General features: G+C 44.1%; 1 protein-coding gene across 1 annotated transcript; it reads right to left on the bottom strand.

The window, feature by feature from the left end:
* Positions 1–59: 59 nt before the first annotated feature.
* On the bottom strand, positions 60–2118 carry LOC123159470 (alpha-amylase type A isozyme). Its single transcript, XM_044577311.1, has 4 exons — positions 1900–2118; positions 1667–1799; positions 666–1480; positions 60–575 (listed from the first exon to the last, which is right to left on the bottom strand). Exons 1-4 carry the CDS (start codon positions 1990–1992, stop codon positions 297–299), a joined length of 1320 nt encoding a protein of 439 aa, XP_044433246.1. The 5' UTR covers positions 1993–2118; the 3' UTR covers positions 60–296.
* Between the last annotated feature and the right edge of the window lie 16831 nt (positions 2119–18949).

Raw genomic sequence — 18949 nt, 5'->3', positions numbered from 1 at the left:
TACTAAAGAAATCTTATTTTCAGTAGTCAGAAAAACTGTCATGCCGGCTGTTCATTTGATTGGGCTGAAACTGTCTTTTCCTTTTCATTTATTTATATATGCTGAAGCATCCAAATGGCGCAATCGCCTCTTATACCTCTTCATATCCTCAATAATTATTTACTACATTCGTGTGAGCCATTCGTAGAGCTCATCAATTTTGGGTACAAGTATACATAAGTTAAACCACAACAATATCTGCGTGTGTGTAGCAGAATGGACAATGTAGATCAGATCATCTCCGGTCAGTGGAGACTTCAGCTCCGCTGCAGTGTCGCCGCGGCCCCGGGCTTCTCCCAGACGGCGTAGTCGTTGCCGTGTGCCGAGGTCACGAACCCTGCCGGGATCACCGCCCCGACGTCGTACCTGGACCCGATCTTCACCACCACCTTGCCGTCGATCTCGGCGACGTAGGCGTCCCCTTCGTGCATGAGGATCTTGAGTGCACTCGTCGCCGTGATGCCGTTGCGCTTCCTGATCGCCACCAGCGCCGCGATCTCGTCCTTGAACCCCCAGGTGAAGAAATGGTCGTAGAACTACAAATCATCGAGACAAACAGTTGAAGAAATGTGTGCAAGAGTGACAGTTGAGTGAGAGTGAACTCTGGAGCTGGCTCATCTGCTTACGATGCATGGGATGCCGGGGTGGGTGAGGATGTACGCGTAGCCCTGCATGACCTTGTCGGAGGGGAATGGCCACATGGCCTGCGTGGAGCCCGTGTCGTGGTTGTCGACGAAGGTGACGGCCTTGGCCGGCCACCACCCCATCACGCCGGGGGCCTTCCCCTGTGGGTCGATCAGCCGCCACAGCTCGCCCTCCACCGCGGCGTTCAGAATCCCTTTGGTCGTGAAGTCGAACACCATGCCGGCCGAGGCCGCGCCGCCCACCTTGTCCACCCAGTTCACCAGATTCTGCCGGTGCGCGTCCTGGTCGTAGTTAGGCTTGCCGTCGCCGCCGCTGGCCATGTTGTCCCACACCTCGGCCACGGCGAGGCTCGGGGACGTGCCATCGATGTAGACCTTGGCCATCTCCGGCGAGTAGCCCCTGGCGAAGTCGAGGCGCCACGCGTCGAAGCCGAGGTCGCTCTTGAGCCAGAGGAGCCACTCCTTGAGCTCCCGCTGGACGCGGTCGTTGAGATGGTCGATGTCGGGCGCGGCGGCGAAGTCAGCGCCGGTGTCGAGGTTGGCTGTGCCGTCGGAGTAGGTGGTGTCGTCGCGGCAGATCATGTGGGGGCCCCAGTCGAGGCGGCCGTCGGAGGTGCCGCCCTCGAAGATGCAGTAGATGCCGCGGCTGTCCTTGTAGTCGGCGCAGCGGTGGTTGATGACGATGTCGGCGATCGCCTGCACGCCCTTGCCGTGGAGCGCGGCGATGAGCGACTTGAGCTCCGCCGCGTTGCCGTACTTGGATGCGTCGATGTCGTACAGCCGACCAGGCATGTAACCTGCACCAAGTCGATCGGTTTACTGTCTCGTCACTAGTATAAATATCTTTTGCAATCGCATTCAAACTTAGCATGTTGTCCACGCCACGCCTCTATGATTCCTTCCCTTTCTTTTTGGTTGCCTCTAGATGTTGAGACACGAATGATTTAGTGGGAAGAGGGAGGGAGAGACCGGAGGAGGAGGACCTTGGGTGGAGACGGAGTGCGAGGGAGGCGGCAGCCAGACGTGCGTGACTCCGGCGGCGGCGACGTCGTCGACCTTGCCCATCATCATGTTGTACCACCCGCCGCTCTGCTTCCACGACTCCCAGTTGAACCCCTGCAACAAGATTATGCCATGAACAAACATCCATTAAGCTCCCACAGTTAATTAAGCTCCTTAAATACATGAATCAAAAGGGAACCATGAGCATGCGTACCTGAAAGAGGACTTGATGGCCGGACGCCAACCCGGCGAGAAGCAGCAGCAGCAGCAGAGAGAAGCAGCACAGGTGGTTGCCGTTATTCCGCATCGCGTACGCTACGCTAGTGTCGATCTCACAGCACAGGTCACTCTTCTTCTCCGGTTGACTGAGTGATTGGCTGACTGGCTGATCGACTGATGGCTAAGAAGTGTACCGCGGCTTCGTATTTATAGGCAGTCGATGCCATGCTCAAAGTATTTAACGCGAGCTATACGTACGTAGCCGTGGAGTGTTGCTTGGAGGCACTGCATGGATACCAGACTCCGTTACGAGAAAAGGTGCAGCCGATGACGGTCAAGTCAATCCGGGCTGGCACAAATTCCATGCGAAAAGATAGCACCATCCAAGTTGGGATCGAAACCCAGCGTTGCCCTTACCTTTTAGGATAACTGATTTTCCAACGGGAAATATAAGCATGGGCGCGAAGAAAGATGGGGAGGAAATTAATTGAACATAGTGCAAAAAAATTCATGTTTCCACGGCAGGAAACTCGGTGCAAAATGTATCTGTACGACTGCACACCGCCTGCCGTCCAATGGACTTGCTTGCAGAACAGATCTGAGACTGATACTGTTGTTAATGTGGTACAGCAACATAAATATCGCATCAGAGGACACTCCTATTTGGGCTGAGGAGCCAACGGTGGAGAACGACGCCGTAGATGAATGATGTGCAGATATATCGAAGGTTTTTGGTGTGTGTACACGACGACGCATCGGAGGAAGCTAGCCGTGCCGTCAGTGTCGCGTGACTTGGATGGAGATGGAGGGCGAATGTGACAGAGACAGTACGAGCCGTAGCACAGCACACGATCGAGTAAGAATTGCTTAAGGCCGTACATTATCGTCAGCAAAACACGAGAGGTTGTTTACACCAACGTCCTGCTGTCGGATTATTACATGGACACCGCATCTGTCCGCGGAACAGCGGAAATCAGTCCGCGCACACTGATGCGGGAGCCGGCCATTCAATTACAGCCGCATACATTTCAAAGCGAATTTCAATAAATTAGGCAAATTACATGCAAATCGGGCGATTTTCATCTAAACCGGACGAAAATATTTACAATTCGAACATATTTCAACTAAACTATAGCGGACTATACTAGGCTATTCTAACTAGTCTACCGCCACCCGCGGCGGAGCCCCATTTCCACGACATATCTACCCCATGATCGACAGCAAGTTGCGGACCGCCATGAGACCTGGAGGGATATGCTTTGGGAAGGAGGAGAGTAAACTCCGCTTCGGTGAGGCATGAATCACAGTTAGTTTATGGGGCGGGAGAAGACGGTCACCGTGGACTACGCCCCGCAAAGCGGGCAAGTCACCGCCCATGTAGGCTAGCAAGACTGTGGTGGTGGCCTTCATGGGACCAAAGCGGCGACGGCCTCCCATGGTCTACTATTTCTCGCTATCGGCAGCGGCGGCAGGCGTGGTCGGCGTGGAGTTGGCAACGTCGTCTTCGGTGCCTCCGTCAAATTCCTTCGCCGCCACATCAACCTCCGTGAACATGGCTTCTTTCTCCGCCTGCCGGACGCGTTGTTGCCATCGCTCACGACGGATTTGCCGGAAGATGGCATTGGCCAACCTGGACAGGCGAGGACGTCCTGGCAATGGTGGTGACGGTGGCGCCGGCTCCGGAGAGCTTGCTGGCAAGCCAGCCTGCATCCGGCTGGCTCGCTAGGCCACCTAGCCGACTGCACCGCTAGAGAGCTTCTTCTTCTGCTTGTTGGAGAGGCCATCCCACTGGGCTTTGCAGCCGGATGGCATGGCGGAGCCCGGCGACTGACCACGTTTAAATAGCGGCCGGATGTGAGGCGCCAACCCGAGAGGTGTTTAATATCGGTGTTTAATATCGGCCACCACAGAGACGAATGTGTACGCTCGAGGCACCGGAGTAGGTTCCTCAACACACGCGCTGGTTTAATGGAGGTAGGCGGACAGACGAATGCCGGTTTAATGCGAAGAGAAGGCATGTGCAGTGGGCGTGCGGTGGGCTGGCGTGCCGCTTCAATGCCGGCTCGAGTGATCGCGTCCACTCTAGGCCGGCATGAATGCGGTGCTGGCTCTGGTGGGAAATGGCGCGGGCGAGGGAGAGGATTTTAGGGTGGACCAGGATTGTCGAACGCATGCATGGCAGCGGTCCGGACTCCCACAAAGGGCCCCAGCCCCCACCCCTGGTTTGCTTTTGGATTGCAAAAAGAAGAGGAACGTTCGAAACGCTTCACGGACGGATACAGACCCTCGTTGAATGACAAAATACGTTTGAACCATACTGTCCGGATGAAAGGTGAAGATGTCCTAAGTACTGCAAGTATTTTTCATCCTGACAGGTGATTAGTTGCCTGCATGTTCTTGAGTTAATGCAGTCTATAGACATGCCTCCAGAGATACCAAGACGGCAAAGGCAGTGGCCAAGTGGAGCTCGAAATCTACATGCATATATTGCCGGTATTTGCAGTTGTAAGATCAACCTTGGCGACTGAACAGAGGTGCCAAAAGTATGTTGGCCCGATAAACATTGATGGTGTGGATAGGAAAGTGAAGCATGGGGTTTGGATAAGGCTACACCCACGGAGTATAGAGTATGTTTCGTGTCTAGAAGCCACAGTACCAAAAAAATGTTAAGAAATCTGATGTCAGTGTTTTAAGCATGACAAAATGAACTTTTTTTATTACAAACTGTTGTAGCGAGGATGACAATTTTCTTTAACAAGCATGGCAAGTCTTGGCAAAAAACTAAACATAACAAGGATTTCCATGCTTGATAAATAAAATTGCCATCCTCGCGGAAACATAATTTGCCATCTCGGATGTGCTAAAAACTCTGGCATTTAATTTGTAGTGAAATCTAAAAATAATGTGATAGCCAAATTTTGTTCTTTGTTTCGATTGTTGTCAAAACTTTGACATGAACATACAAACTTGTTGTTTCATTTTTGCCAACATTTGTCAAATCATTTTTTCTTTGGAAAAGAGGGCAAGACCCCTTTTGCCAAATCATGGACACGCAAAACATTGATCCAAGTTTCGGTTAGCCACATATTCGGCGATGGGAATTTCTACTCGAGCCAAACACACTGTTATAATCATTTTGGTGTAGCTCAACAATACATGATGGTGCCACTAACATTTTTTAAAAAGTTTCATATACATGTAATATAAAAAGTGTTAAGGAATTGTGCAAAAATATTCATGTATTTTTTAAAAAGTTTTCATGCATTTAGAAAATGTATGTCTAATTTTGAAAAGGCATTCATGTGTTTTCTAAAAACACCCATATAGTTTTAAAAACTGTTGATTCATATAAAATGCTCATGTACTTTTCAATAATATATAAAAATATAATAATATAAAATTTAAAAATAAAAAGAATAAGAAAATGAAAAAAACAAAATAGTACTCCCTCTGTAAAGAAATATAAGAGCGTTTAGATCACTACGGAGGGAGCAAGAAATAGGGAAAAAGAATGGGTAGGTACCTCAATGGCTCTCTCCCACCCCCACCCCGGCGATCTCCACCACCTTCGGCGATCTGCTCCTCTAGCCACCAAATTCTAGTTTCTCACCAATAGATCTCTTCGGCGTCTTGGGACCACACGCCCATACCCATCTCCCATGGGTTCCACTGATGGATCTACCCTTGGCTTGGACTTCTCCAAGGGTTTGGTTTTTGCAGATAAGGTTTTTCGATCTACTGGTTTCTCGGTGCACCCCATGGATGACACGGGTTTCTTTACCATGGTGGTCTCTTTTGGACGTCATGACTTTCGCCTAAGTGAGGATTCAGTGGCGGCGGCGCTTGGTATTCTTGATCAAGGATAAGGTATTTGGTTTTCAAGTGTCTCGCAAGGCAGTAGCTATGATTATTCTCAGTCTTAGATCCTTTTCATGTTATCGTTTGAAATGTTACTTTCATCTTTGGGGTAATGGTGGCCCAAATTGGGGTCGTGAGTTTAAGCTTTGGAAATTGGAATGTGATGCTGAATGGATCATTGTAAGCCCCTCAAAAAGACGTGTTGCCCTTGGTTTGTTGGATATGCACTCCAAGCCATCAAAGTCTTCGGTAAGATCTACTCGTTCTATTGGCAAGAAGCTATCATTTGCAATCTTCCAAAACTATCCGGCTTGTCGTGGTTATCGTTATCCGGCCACCCAGAACTGCATTCAAACTGCCAAAGACGCGGGTTATTCGATCCCTAGGCATGAGAGGGTAGTCATTCATCCCACGCCGCCGGCTGATCTCCGGTGGATGTCGGCGAGGCCATCGATATCGTTTGGTACGGTTCAAGATCTGATTGTACCGGCTGATCGGGCGTCGTCTTCCTCGGGCGGGAATCTCGGTTCTTTGAATGTGGACGTGCCAGCCCATGTTGGGCCTTCAGTTGTACGTGCCACGGACCGGGTCGAGCCGATGAACCCTATTGGGCCTCTTGATTTGTTGTCTTCTCAGCAAGCCCAGGATAATTTTGATAATTTGGTATCTGAAATGGTTGAGGAAATTCATATGTGTCAAAAGTGCTTAAGAAAGGGTCATTTTGCCTCAGCATGCACATCCAAGCTTTGGTGTAATTCTTGCTTGCGGGTCGGGCATATCAAAAAAGATTGTAGCCAGTTTGCACAGATTTTGGGTTTGGTTTGGCAACCAAAACCCGGTAACGTTGCAACTTTCGAGGATCGCTCGGCTCACAGCGGGAATATCTCTCTGACACAACTTTTACCAAACTTGGACCTCCCTTGCACTTCCACATTTACTCCTTTGACTAGTTCCATCATCCCTGGTCCCAAGACACCATCAACTGCGCTGCCTGCAACGCCACCACCACTGGAGTGCTCATCGTCTGCGGAGAGCCCTGTGTGCTCTACTCCGATGGCTAACTTCCACCTTGATCCGATGCTATATGTGCCAGCTGGCCATCACATCATCGATGGCGGGGAAGCTCGTGTGCCTCGGACCTTTGTGACGCCACATACCCCGATTGTGCGTCGCCATGAAGAGTTCATGCTTGCTGAGGTAATGCCTATTCCTCCACCTGACCAGATTGGTGCTGCTAGAGAAGAAGTGGTTCAATGGGTTCAAGCACATGCGGATTTTGTGAGGCATGCGAAGCCATGGATCTGTTCTGTTGGTATTTTTGAACTTAGAGATGCTGCGGTCCGGTTCTCGCTATTCTAGCTGCCACCCCAACATCTTGGCAATGATCGCTTTGTTTGTTTCATGAAGCATGATGAGGGAGAGGCTTTTTGTGGTGCTCAGGGTTTTCGTCAGGGTTTGGTCATGTTCTTGGGTATCCCTCTTGATCTTCGCAACATCGAATGCATCAGGGCTGCTGTGAACACTTTTGGCAAATTTCACCACTGGAATAGTGAGGACCCATATTTGGTTCGATCTTTGGTTTTTGCCTCCTTTCCGGAGGATATTCTTGTGCCGAGGGATGGTGTGTTCATGGATTTTGCTGCTTGGGGAGGGGCTTGAGTGTCATGGACAGCGCCACTATATATTCTTGGTGCCAACTTTGCTGAGCAAATGTCTCGGGATGAGGACTGGATGCCCATCAATGGCAATCCTCATCCAGTTCCTGGTGTGCCCTTCCCAGAGATGCCCCCTTTTATATTGCCACCATATCCTGCCATGGGTTTGCATGATGTACCACCTCCCCTCCAGAACCTGCACATAACAAAGTGGAAGCTGACAATTGGGGCAACTAGAATGAGCCTGATGATTAGCCCGCAGTCCAAGACCAGGAATCAATGGTGGTGGATCTCTCTGCTCAGCCTGGTTCTGAAACCCAGGAACATGTGCCCACAGCTCCAGTTATTCCCATTGACGAGGATCAATCTGAAAATCAAGATGCTCCTACGCTAGATGTGCAGGCAGAGTGGAAGCCGACAATTGGGCAATTATAGTATACCAGCCTCCTGTGATCAACTTACCAGCTATGGAGATAACAACCGTTGTTGTACCTTTTGGGCCACCTTTGCCTCCTGAGATGGTTTGGAGGAGGTCTTTTGAAAATTTATTGGATGCACCTACTGTCTTTCAAGTACCAAAGCCCCTACTGTTTCAGCTTGTATCTCATGTGATTTTACCCAAGAGGAATTGGGACTTAGCTTTCAGAAAGGATAATCTTCCTCTGCTGACATGGAAGGAGTAGGAACCTGCAAGGCCTGTTGCTAGAGCTCTTTTTTCTGAGGATGTTGAGAAGGAAGCAACTGTTGAGGCTGTCTCCACTCCTATTGTGAGCAAGAAAGCAAGGAAGCCCCCAAGACTTTGCCGCCAACTCCTCTTGTGGAAACTTCTATTAGAAGATGCACTAGAAGCTCAGTTTAGCGTGATTGGTTTAAGCCCACCTTCCAGGAGCTAGCCCTACAACCCAAGAGAAAAAAGCCCAAGGCCAAGCCTCTCACTGCTGAGATGCCAGATGACCCTGCACATGCAGATATTCCTCCAGCAACTCCAGTCAGTCGTCTGCAGGCAATAGGGAAGGAGCTAGAAATTGATGCAAATCTTCTAACAGTGGATGCACTTATGGTGGATCCTCTCAATGCTGGAAACACTACCTCTAATGAATAGTGTGGTCATGTCCTGTTGGGTCTGGCAAGCCCCTAAATGTGCTTTTTATCTTCCCTGCATATGGCCTTTATGTTATGGAAAACTATCATGTAATAATGTTGGGTCAGACTTATCTGTGGTTTTTGGTCATATGACATTGTGTGTCATGTGGTTTGTGGACTTTATAATGATCTTTTTATATGAGTAATTCTTGTAGAATCTGGAATGTTCTGTGTTGGAATGCCAGGGGCTTAAATTCTAAGACTAGGCAGAGGGTTGTTAGACTGAAAATTGATGAAAGCCAATATGTTATAGCTTGCTTACAAGAAACTAAATGCATCTCCTTTGATTCTAGAACAATTAAAAGTTTCTGCCCCAAGAGGTTTGATTGTTTTGCCTACTCCCCTTCTTTGGGTGCTTCTGGTGGAATACTTGTGGTTTGGAATTATTTCTCTGTTTTTGTTGAGACTTTATTAGAAGTTCAATAATTTGTTGTGGTGATTGAGTTTGTTTCCAGGCAGAATAATGAAAAATGGACACTGGTTGTTGTGTATGGGCCTTTCCAGGGTGAAGCCAGAGACAATTTTGTCAATTGGCTCTATAATTTGCATATTCACGTGGAAGAAAATTGGCTACTGTTAGGGGATTTTGATTTTATAAGGTCCCTGGATAATAGAAACTTACCTGGTGGTGATTTGAATGATATGTTCATCTTCAATGAGATAATTGGGCACTTGGACCTTTTGGAGTTACCCATAAAAGGTAGATCTTTTACCTGGTCAAACATGCAAGATACACCTCTTCTTGAGCAACTAGACTGGTTTTTCACATCTGTGACTGGATATCTGACTATCCTATGACTGAGGTGCTACCTCTAGCTAGAACTGCATCAGACCATGTCCCATTTGTAGTTACCATTAAAGCTTCCATCCCAAAATCAAATCTCTTTAGGTTTGAGAATTATTGGTTAGAGTTGGAGGGTTTCATGGACTGTGTGGAGTTATCTTGGCAAAAACCCTCCTCGAAGGGCCACATTACTGCTAGGATTGCAGATAAGTTTAAGTCTTTGAGAATGAGCCTAAATAGGTGGAAAATGAATGTTTCAAAATTCAAAACCTTGGTTTCTAAATGCAATCATGTAATTCTGCTTTTGGATGAGCTTGAAGAGTGTAGGCCTCTGTTCATACAGGAGTTTAATTTCAGAAGAATTGTTAAGGCACATGTGGAAAAATTGCTTCATCTCCAATTCCTTTATTGGAAGAAAAGGTGTACTATTAGGTACATTAAAGTGGGGGAGAAAATACAGAGTTTTTTCATGCCATGGCCACTAAAAGGCACATGAGGAATTCCATTGCAAGTCTGGAATTATCTGATGGTACAGTGATAACTGAACACTCTCAAATGGAGGGAGTGATTTTGAATTGTTTTAAAAATAGAATGGGTACTTCAAGAGGAATTGTGATGGGATTTGACCTCTCTGCTCTTATCACTCCTGTGGTGGGCCTTGATGTTCTCACCAAGCCCTTTGAGAAGGAAGAAATGGACAATGTTGTGAAGCACATGCCAGTGGATAAAGCTCCAGGAAATGATGGTTTCAATGGTCTGTTATTCAAGAAGTGCTGGCATATAATTTCCAAAGATTTTTATGAGTTGGCCCAGGATTTTTATGATGGTTCTACTATGCTGGAAAATATTAATGGCTCATACATCACTCTTGTGCCTAAAAAACTTTCACCTGAGGAAGTGGGAGACTTCAGACCTATCTCCTTAACTGGGATGGGCCTGAAGTTTCTTTCAAAAATGGAAGCCAACAGGTTCCAAGATGTGATTATGTAATGTGTCCACGATACTGGTACATCGAGGTGCTATACAAATGGTTTTTAACCCCTTTCCGTGACGGCATGCTGAACCGTCACCTAGTGAGTAACTGCGATAGAGGGGTCCTTCCCACACTTCCCAGAAACCGTCAGGGATATGCCCTTCTAGCACACACGCTCGGCAAAATGAGGTCGTGTGCGACCGGCGAGCGATCAAATACGGTTATACGTATAGTGGTGCTAAAAATACAATTATACAGGCGAAATCGTTTCTGGTCGTAAGTACATCCCACACAGTCAGTCCCCACTAAACGTTTCCGTACGTATATACATCCCACACAGACACAGTCGCTCCAAGGAAAATGTTTCCGTTCGTAGGTACATCACACATAGTTTTCCCCGTTAAATTGTTTGTGATAGTGTTGCCATTGCACACGATATTAACAATTTTATCATTTGCGTTATTGAATGCATCACACATGGTGCGTAGAAGAAATTGTGTGGCAAAGGTTGTCCATCACACACAGTTTTTATGTGGTAAACGTTTGCGCAAGGTGGCCTAACGCAAACAATTTTCAAGAGAATCCCGTGTGTGATTGTTCATTGATCCAACACGGTTTATTCCTAAAAATCGTGTGCATTGCCTGAGGTCATCGCCCATGGTATATTCTCAATAACCGTTTGCAATAGCAAAACCCAATTAGCAGGCTAATTCACCATTAGAAGGCTAATTGCCCTATTATTAATAATCCTTTTATTAATCTAATTGACATTCATATTAAGCACATAATATATTTCATTTCCATATTAAGGAAGTAGGATTTCATAATTGAAATACATCAGAGATATAGCTTCAGCACTCAGCTACCCCATTACACAACTGCACCAGCACCAAGTTTCACATGCAACATCTAGAACCTTTCGGAATTAGCATCATAGACGGTACATAGACAGATGCATCTCATCGAGAAAACTACTAAAGATTAAGGCGAATATTGAGCCTTCATTCATGTTGAAGGTCTTTGCAACTTTAGGCCAGTGCCTATGGATGATTGACCGTCCATCCTTCGTCCTCTTCAGGAACACTTCAATATTGAACCATGGGTGTTGTATGAAAACCTTCCTCGCCTCCTGACCATAGAGGTGGTTTGAGAGGTAATCATTAGTGAACTGCTTTGGAAAGGCCTGAAAACAAGGATGTGCATAAATATCTTCCCTATATTGGAAATTGGGCAAAGGAATAACAAAAGGCAAGGTATAATAGTTAGTACCATCTTGTAGTGAACTGATGTCTTCTTCATTGTGTAGAGAAAGGTCTTGTTGTTTTTTGTCGCTAATTTCTTTATCCTAACAATCTTCTGAGTTTCTTGACTTGATTGATATTCATGGGCAACTCATTCCCCATATGCAAAAAGGGTCGAACAGTGGGTCAAAACCTCTGACAGTAGGACCTACATGTGCAAGACCAAATTGTTAAAAACCTAAATATTAGAATGGTTCCTGCAATTGCACAATAATGTGCTATTAGACAACGGACCATGCACGTGCTAACCTCGATTGTAAACCTCAGTGCTTCCCATTGTTTCCCTGCAACACATATAAGGTAGTTAGTCATTAGGTTAAGTAAGGGTTCGCATGCTATCAGTAAAATATGTTGATGAAAAATAAGCACATTGCATATTCATCAGATTAATTCAAGCCACATGGAAAACCCATTTATCCAGACCAAGCATGATTAAGAACTAGGAAATATATCACTTGTATATGTTTCTCATGTATTAAGTGCAGCCAAATTCGATTTGTTACTCACATGCACAACAATACAAAATTCTACCCATGACAATTGGACATCGCATTGCAGAATGAACCAAGCAATTAACTAAACACCACAACAAATGAACCAAACATTAACTGAGCACCACATTGCACAATATAACATACTCCTAATAGAAGATGAGATAGTTAACCAAACCAAGCATGCTTATTAACTTGGAAATATGGCAATTGTATTTGTTTCTCATGTATTTAGTACAACCAAATTTGATTTACTTCTCACATGGTATACAATAACAGAATGCACCCATAACTATTGAACATCGCATTGCAGAATTGAACCAAACAATTAACTAAACACCACAACACAAATGAACCAAACATTAACTGAGCACCACATTGCACAATTTATAACCAAACCAAGCATGCTTGACAAATTGGAAATATAGCAATTGTATTTGTTTCTCATGTATTTTGTAAAGATAAATTCAATTTATTTCTCACATGAAAGACAATACAAAATTGCAGCCTGAAGAATTGAACATCACATTTGCAGAATTGAACCAAACAGTAACTGGAGACGACAACTAATTAACCAAATAGTTAATAAGTGAGCACCACACTGCACGACATATAGAACATATACACTAGAGCAACATATTGCATGGTAAAATTGGATAGCACAATTCACTAGAATTTGTTAAGGAAAGGTAGGAGCAGCACACGCAATGGGTAAACCGAACATGCTTAACCGGTGTAGCTAGCAAATGGCAAGGTGCTCCTCCAAGATACGGGGGTCAGCACAAATGGCAGCCATTGCGACCTCATTCGCGCATGCGGCCGCGATTTGCTTCTCCGCTGCCAAATGCTCCTTGAGCTCCTGGATATACCGCGTGCCCCATGGCTTAGGGAGGCACTTATTTGGTGGAGGGGTCGGTGATTTGGGTGGAAGATGCTGCGCCAGCGGTCAGGGCATGTGGGATGTCAAAGGAGGAGGAGGATGGGGGTCGGGTCTGGATTACCTACCTGGATAGATGAGGTTGAGCAGCCTGAAGGAGGATCGCCGACGAGGAGGCGGTGCTGCAAGCAATGAGTGAAGGTTTCAACTTGGAAATGAAGGTGGAAACAGAGGAAATGTGGCTTTTGGTAAGGGGGCGGGGAGGTAGATATTTCCGTGGAAGCCGAAAATTTTAAATCGGTTCAGCGAAGAAACTGGCGAGCAAAGTGTCATCAGACACGATCCCTTATTCAGAACTGTGTACAATATGTGAACATCACAAACAAGTTTTTAAATCAAGGCCGATATGACCGATATATAGGCCGATATATCACTTTTGGGGCTCTACCAATATAGACATAACATATCATTTTATAAATATCATTTTCAAACATATCACCCGATATGGACCGAAACGTCAACCGATATGGCCGATATCTAGCTCGATATGTCCACCGATATAGAACGATACGTAGATAACAATAGTTCTTTATTAAATAACAGTGAAATAAGATTATGCATTTACAACTTCAGCATATATTATCAAAGTCATGCACAATGTTTCATACAAATGCATACATATCATATTGTTTTTAATCATAGAGTAAGAATTTTGTGAATCTTTCCTTAATAGTTTTTTAATCAACAAGTTAATAAACTAGGAATCTAAAAGTGTTATGTTGAAGTATTGACATCATACATTTTGTTTTAATAAAAACACATGTTTTAAAAAAGAATAACGAAAAAAACTAGACATGTTTTCTCCGATATATCTACATATTGTCCGATATATCACCCGATCTCCGACATCCGATATGTCGAAGCCAAACCAATACGAACCTGATATCCGATATTTTGAAGCTTGATCACAAATGATTCAGATAGCTTAACCCGTGTGTGATGAGTTTGAATGTCAAAAATTTTGGTTCCAATTTCCCTGGTTATAGTGGTCATCCATGTCATTGCATAATTTGGGTACACAAAGGAGACTACAACACACCCACACTTCTTAATGGATCAAGTTCAGCAATTAAACAGAGCTAGCTGGCCTAAACATTACTCTAACAAATTAAAGACCGATGATCTTAATTAAACAAAACAAAGTGTACTACTACAGCTGGTGCTCGTCGATCTCCGCCACCTCCTCCATGTCCAGCTCGCACCAGAAGGTCCCTTGGGGAAGGGGTGATGTTGCTTGAAGCTACATCGGTATTTCCCCAAAGAGGAAGGGATGATGCAGCACATCGGCGGTAGGTATTTCCCTCAGATATGAAACCAAGGTTATCGAACCAGTAGGAGAACCAAGCAACACAATGTAAATAGCCCCTGCACACAAATAACAACACCTCGCAACCCGACGTGTTAAAGGGGTTGTCAGTCCCTTTCGGGGTACGGCGCCTCAAGATAGGCAAAGGACGTGAGGTAAATTTGTAGATGGGATAAATAGATTGCGGAACAAATAAATTGCATCAAGGTGTTTTTGTATTTTTTTAGTTTAATAGATCTCAAAATAAACGCAAGGTAAAAGTAGATCGCAAGGCAAATATATGAGAAAGAAGACCCTAGGGCCGTAGGTTTCACTAGTGGCTTCTCTCGAGAAAAATAGCAAACAGTGGGTGAACAAATTACTGTCGGGCAATTGATAGAACTTCAAATAATCATGACGATATCCAGGCAATGATCATTACATAGGCATCACGTCCAAGATTAGTAGACCGACTTCTGCCTGCATCTACTACTATTACTCCACACATCGACCGCTATCCAGCATGCATCTAGTGTAGTAAGTTCATGGAAAAATGAAGTAATGCAATAAGAACGATGACATGATGTAGACAAGATCCGTTTATCTATTGCGGCAGATATGGATCCCGTCTTTTTATCCTTAGTAGCAACTTTTTATCCTTAGTAGTAACAATACATACGTGTCGGTTCCCTTTCTGTCACTGGGATCAAGCACCGTAAGGTCGAACCCACTACCGGGCACCTCTTCCCATTGCAAGATAAATAGATCAAGTTGGCCAAACAAACCCAAATATCAGATAAGAAATATGAGGCTATAAGAGATAACACATATAAGAGATCAAAGAACTCAAATAACTTTCAGGGATATAAAAAGATATAACTGATCATAAACTCGAAGTTCACTAGATTCCAACAAACACACCGCCAAAAGACTTACATCATATGGATCTCCAAGAGACCATTGTATTGATAATCAAGAGAGAGAGAGAGAGAGAGAGGAAGCCATCTAGCTACTAACTATGGACCCAAAGGTCTACAAAGAACTACTCACGCATCATCGGAGAGGCACCAATGGAAGTGGTGAACCCCTCCGTGATGGTGTCTACATTGGATCTGGTGGTTCTGGACTCTGTGGCGGCTAGATGAAAATTTCGTCGACTCCTCTAGGGTTTCTGGAATATTGGGGTATTTACAGAGCAAAGAGTCGGTCCAGGGGTCACCCGAGGTGGGCACAACCCACCAAGGCACGTCTGGGCCTCCTGGCACGCCCTGGTGGGTTGTCCCCTCCTCGGGACTCCCCCAGGTGCAACCAGGGCCCGTTGTGTTCCTTCTGGTTCATGAAAAATCATCGTAAATTGGTGTGGCATTTGGACTCCATCTGATATTGATTTCCCGCGATGTAAAAATTATGCAGAAAACAGCAACTGGCACTTGGCACTATGTCAATAGGTTAGTACCAAAAAATGATATAAAATGACTATAAAATGATTATAAAACATCCAAGATTGATAATAAAACAGTATGGAATAATCAAAAACATAGATACGTTGGAGACGTATCAACATCCCCAAGCTTAACCCATGCTCTTCCTCGAGTAGGTAAGTGATAAAAACATAATTTTTGATGTGGAGTGCTGTTTATCATGTCATATCATATTTTTTTCTTTATAGCATGGACATTTGGACTTTTATGTGATTCAAAGCAATAGTCTAGTTTTGACATAATAATTTAGATACTCAAGCATATCAACAAGCAACCACGTCTTTCAAAATATCAATTCTAAAACAAGTTATCCCTAGCCCATCATGCTCAAACATTGATCCATTCATGAAACACACTCGAATATTAGCTACACCCAATACTTAAGTATGATCATATTGCCCCTAGTTGGTGGTTTTATAAGAGAGGATGGAGACTCAATTTCAAAAACAGAAATTGCATAAAGTAAAAAGAAAGGCCCTTCGCGGAGGGAAGTAGGGATTTGTAGAGGTGCCAGAGCTCAAAGCGAAAAATTAGAGATAAAAACATTTTGGGAGGTGTACCCATCCCACCAACAAAAATGACTTGGAGCATACCAACACTTTCCATGCTAGATATATCATAGGCAGTTCCCAAACAGAAAATAAAGTTTATTCCTTTTTCCACCATAACTTTCACTTTCGATGGCTAGCCGTATCCATGGGTGCCCTCCATACCAACACTTTCCAAGGAATTTATTATTTGATAACATAAAGTAAATTCATTTTTGCATTTCGGAACTGGGCATCCCTAAAACCTTTTCCTTACTCTCGTGCAATGACAAGTGAGTAAACACTCATTGTGAGAATAACACATCTAGCATGGAAAATATTAGCTACCCGTTACCGTTCTGCGAGCAAAACAAACACACAAAAGAGAAGTGCATTTTGAAAATTAGAGATGGCACATGCAAATTTGCTTAGAACGGCAAAAGAATACCGCATATAGGTAGATATAGTGGACTCATGTGGCAAAACTGGTTTAAAGTATTTTGGATGCACAAGTAGAGTCATACTTGGTGCAAAATGAAGGCTAGAAAAAAGATTGAGAAGCGACCAACCAAGAAACCAATAATCTAATAAGCAAGCATTAACCATAATTAACACCGAATAATGCACCACAAGTAGGATATAATATTCATTGCATGATTATTGACTTTTGTGCATGCATAGGGAATCACAAACCTTAACACCAATATTCTTACTAGAGCACAATTACTCATCAACATAACTCACATATCACATCATCATCTCTCAAAACTATTACTAAGAATCAAGTTTGTTTTGTCCAATGATATTCATGACATATATTTTCTTTCTTTCTTTATCCTTCTTGGATATCTATCACTTTGGGACTAATTTTCATGTGTTGCTTTTCATAAGCTCAAACAAATATAAGTGAAGATCATGAGCATAACATATTTTCTTTCTCTCAAAATAATTTAAGTGAAGCAAGAGAGAATTTCTTCAAGCTTTTACTAACTCTCAAATAAATCTAAGTGAAGAAAGAGAGCATTTCTTAAAAAATACTAAGCACACCGTGCTCAAAAAGATATAAGTGAAGCACTAGAGCAAGTCCATTGCTCATAAAAATTTAAGTGAAGCATAGAGAGCAATTCTAACAAGTCATGACATAATTTTGGCTCTCTCAAATAGGTGTGTCCAGCAAGGATTGATGACTTAAAACACAAAATAAAGCAATCAAAGACACATATCATACAAGACGCTCCAAGAAAAACACATATCATGTGACAAATAAAAATATAGTCTCGAGTAAAATATCGATAGTCGTTAGAAGAAAGAGGGGATGCCACTCGGGGGCATCCCCAAGCTTAGTTGGTTTCTCATTCTTGGATAATAGCTTGGGATGCCAGGGCATCCCCAAGCTTAGGCTCTTCTATCCTTCTTTCATCCATCATAAGATAACCCAAGACTTGAAAACTTCAATCACACAAAACTCAACAAAACCCTTGTGAGATACATTAGTAAAAGAAAGCAAACCACTACTACAAGTGTTGTGTCAAACCAATTCTTATTTTGTTTTTTTAGTGGCAAAATCAAGAAGTTGTCTATGATGCAAAGCTAATCCTATGTAAAAATTACGATGCAAAACCTTAACATCCCCCTTTTGGTTAGAAACACAATACGATTCCATAAGCCTATACTAGGCATCTTTCAAATTTTCTCCTTGTCTATGCTTGAAGTAAAGAACTTCAAAATCTGGTGACAAAGGAGGAGTAGGGACGCTAGCCATAGGGACTAGAGACAAGAGATCAGGGAAAAAGAGAGGCGAATAAAATGGCAATTTTTTGTGAAGTGGGGGAGAGGAAAACGAGAGGCAAATAATGTAAATTGCAAGGAGATGAGATTTGTGATTAGGAACCTGGTTATGTTGAAGATCCTCCCCGGCAACAACGCCAGAAATTCCTTTTGATGTTGCTTGAAGCTACGTCAGTATTTCCCCAAAGAGGAAGGGATGCTGCAGCACAGTGGCGGTAGGTATTCCCCTAAGATATGAAACCAAGGTTATCGAACCATTAGGAGAACCAAGCAACACAACGTAAACCGCCCCTGCACACAAATAACAACACCTCGCAACTCGACGTGTTAAAGGGGTTGTCAGTCCCTTTCGGGGTACGGTGCCTCAAGATAGGCAAAGGACGTGAGGTAAATTTGTAGATGGGATAAATAGATCGCGGAACAAATAAATTGCAGCAAGGTATTATTGTATTTTTTTGGTTTAGTAGATCTGAAAATAAACGCAAGGAAAAATTAGATCGCAAGGCAAATATATGAGAAAGAAGACCCTGGGGCCGTAGGTTTCACTAGTGGCTTCTCTCGAGAAAAATAGCAAACAGTGGGTGAACAAATTACTGTCGGGAAATTGATAGAACTTCAAATAATCATGACGATATCTAGGCAATGATCATTACATAGGGCATCACGTCCAAGATTAGTAGACCGACTTCTGCCTGCATCTACTACTATTACTCCACACATCGACCGCTATCCAGCATGCATCTAGTGCATTAAGTTCATGGAAAAACGGAGTAATGCAATAAGAACGAGACATGATGTAGACAAGATCCGTTTATCTATTGC

Source organism: Triticum aestivum, chromosome 7B (genome assembly GCF_018294505.1).
Source record: "Triticum aestivum cultivar Chinese Spring chromosome 7B, IWGSC CS RefSeq v2.1, whole genome shotgun sequence".
NCBI classification, from domain to species: Eukaryota; Viridiplantae; Streptophyta; class Magnoliopsida; order Poales; family Poaceae; genus Triticum; species Triticum aestivum.
The sequence above is the reverse complement of the archived record's forward strand: the minus strand, read 5'-3'. Positions and strand labels throughout refer to the sequence as shown.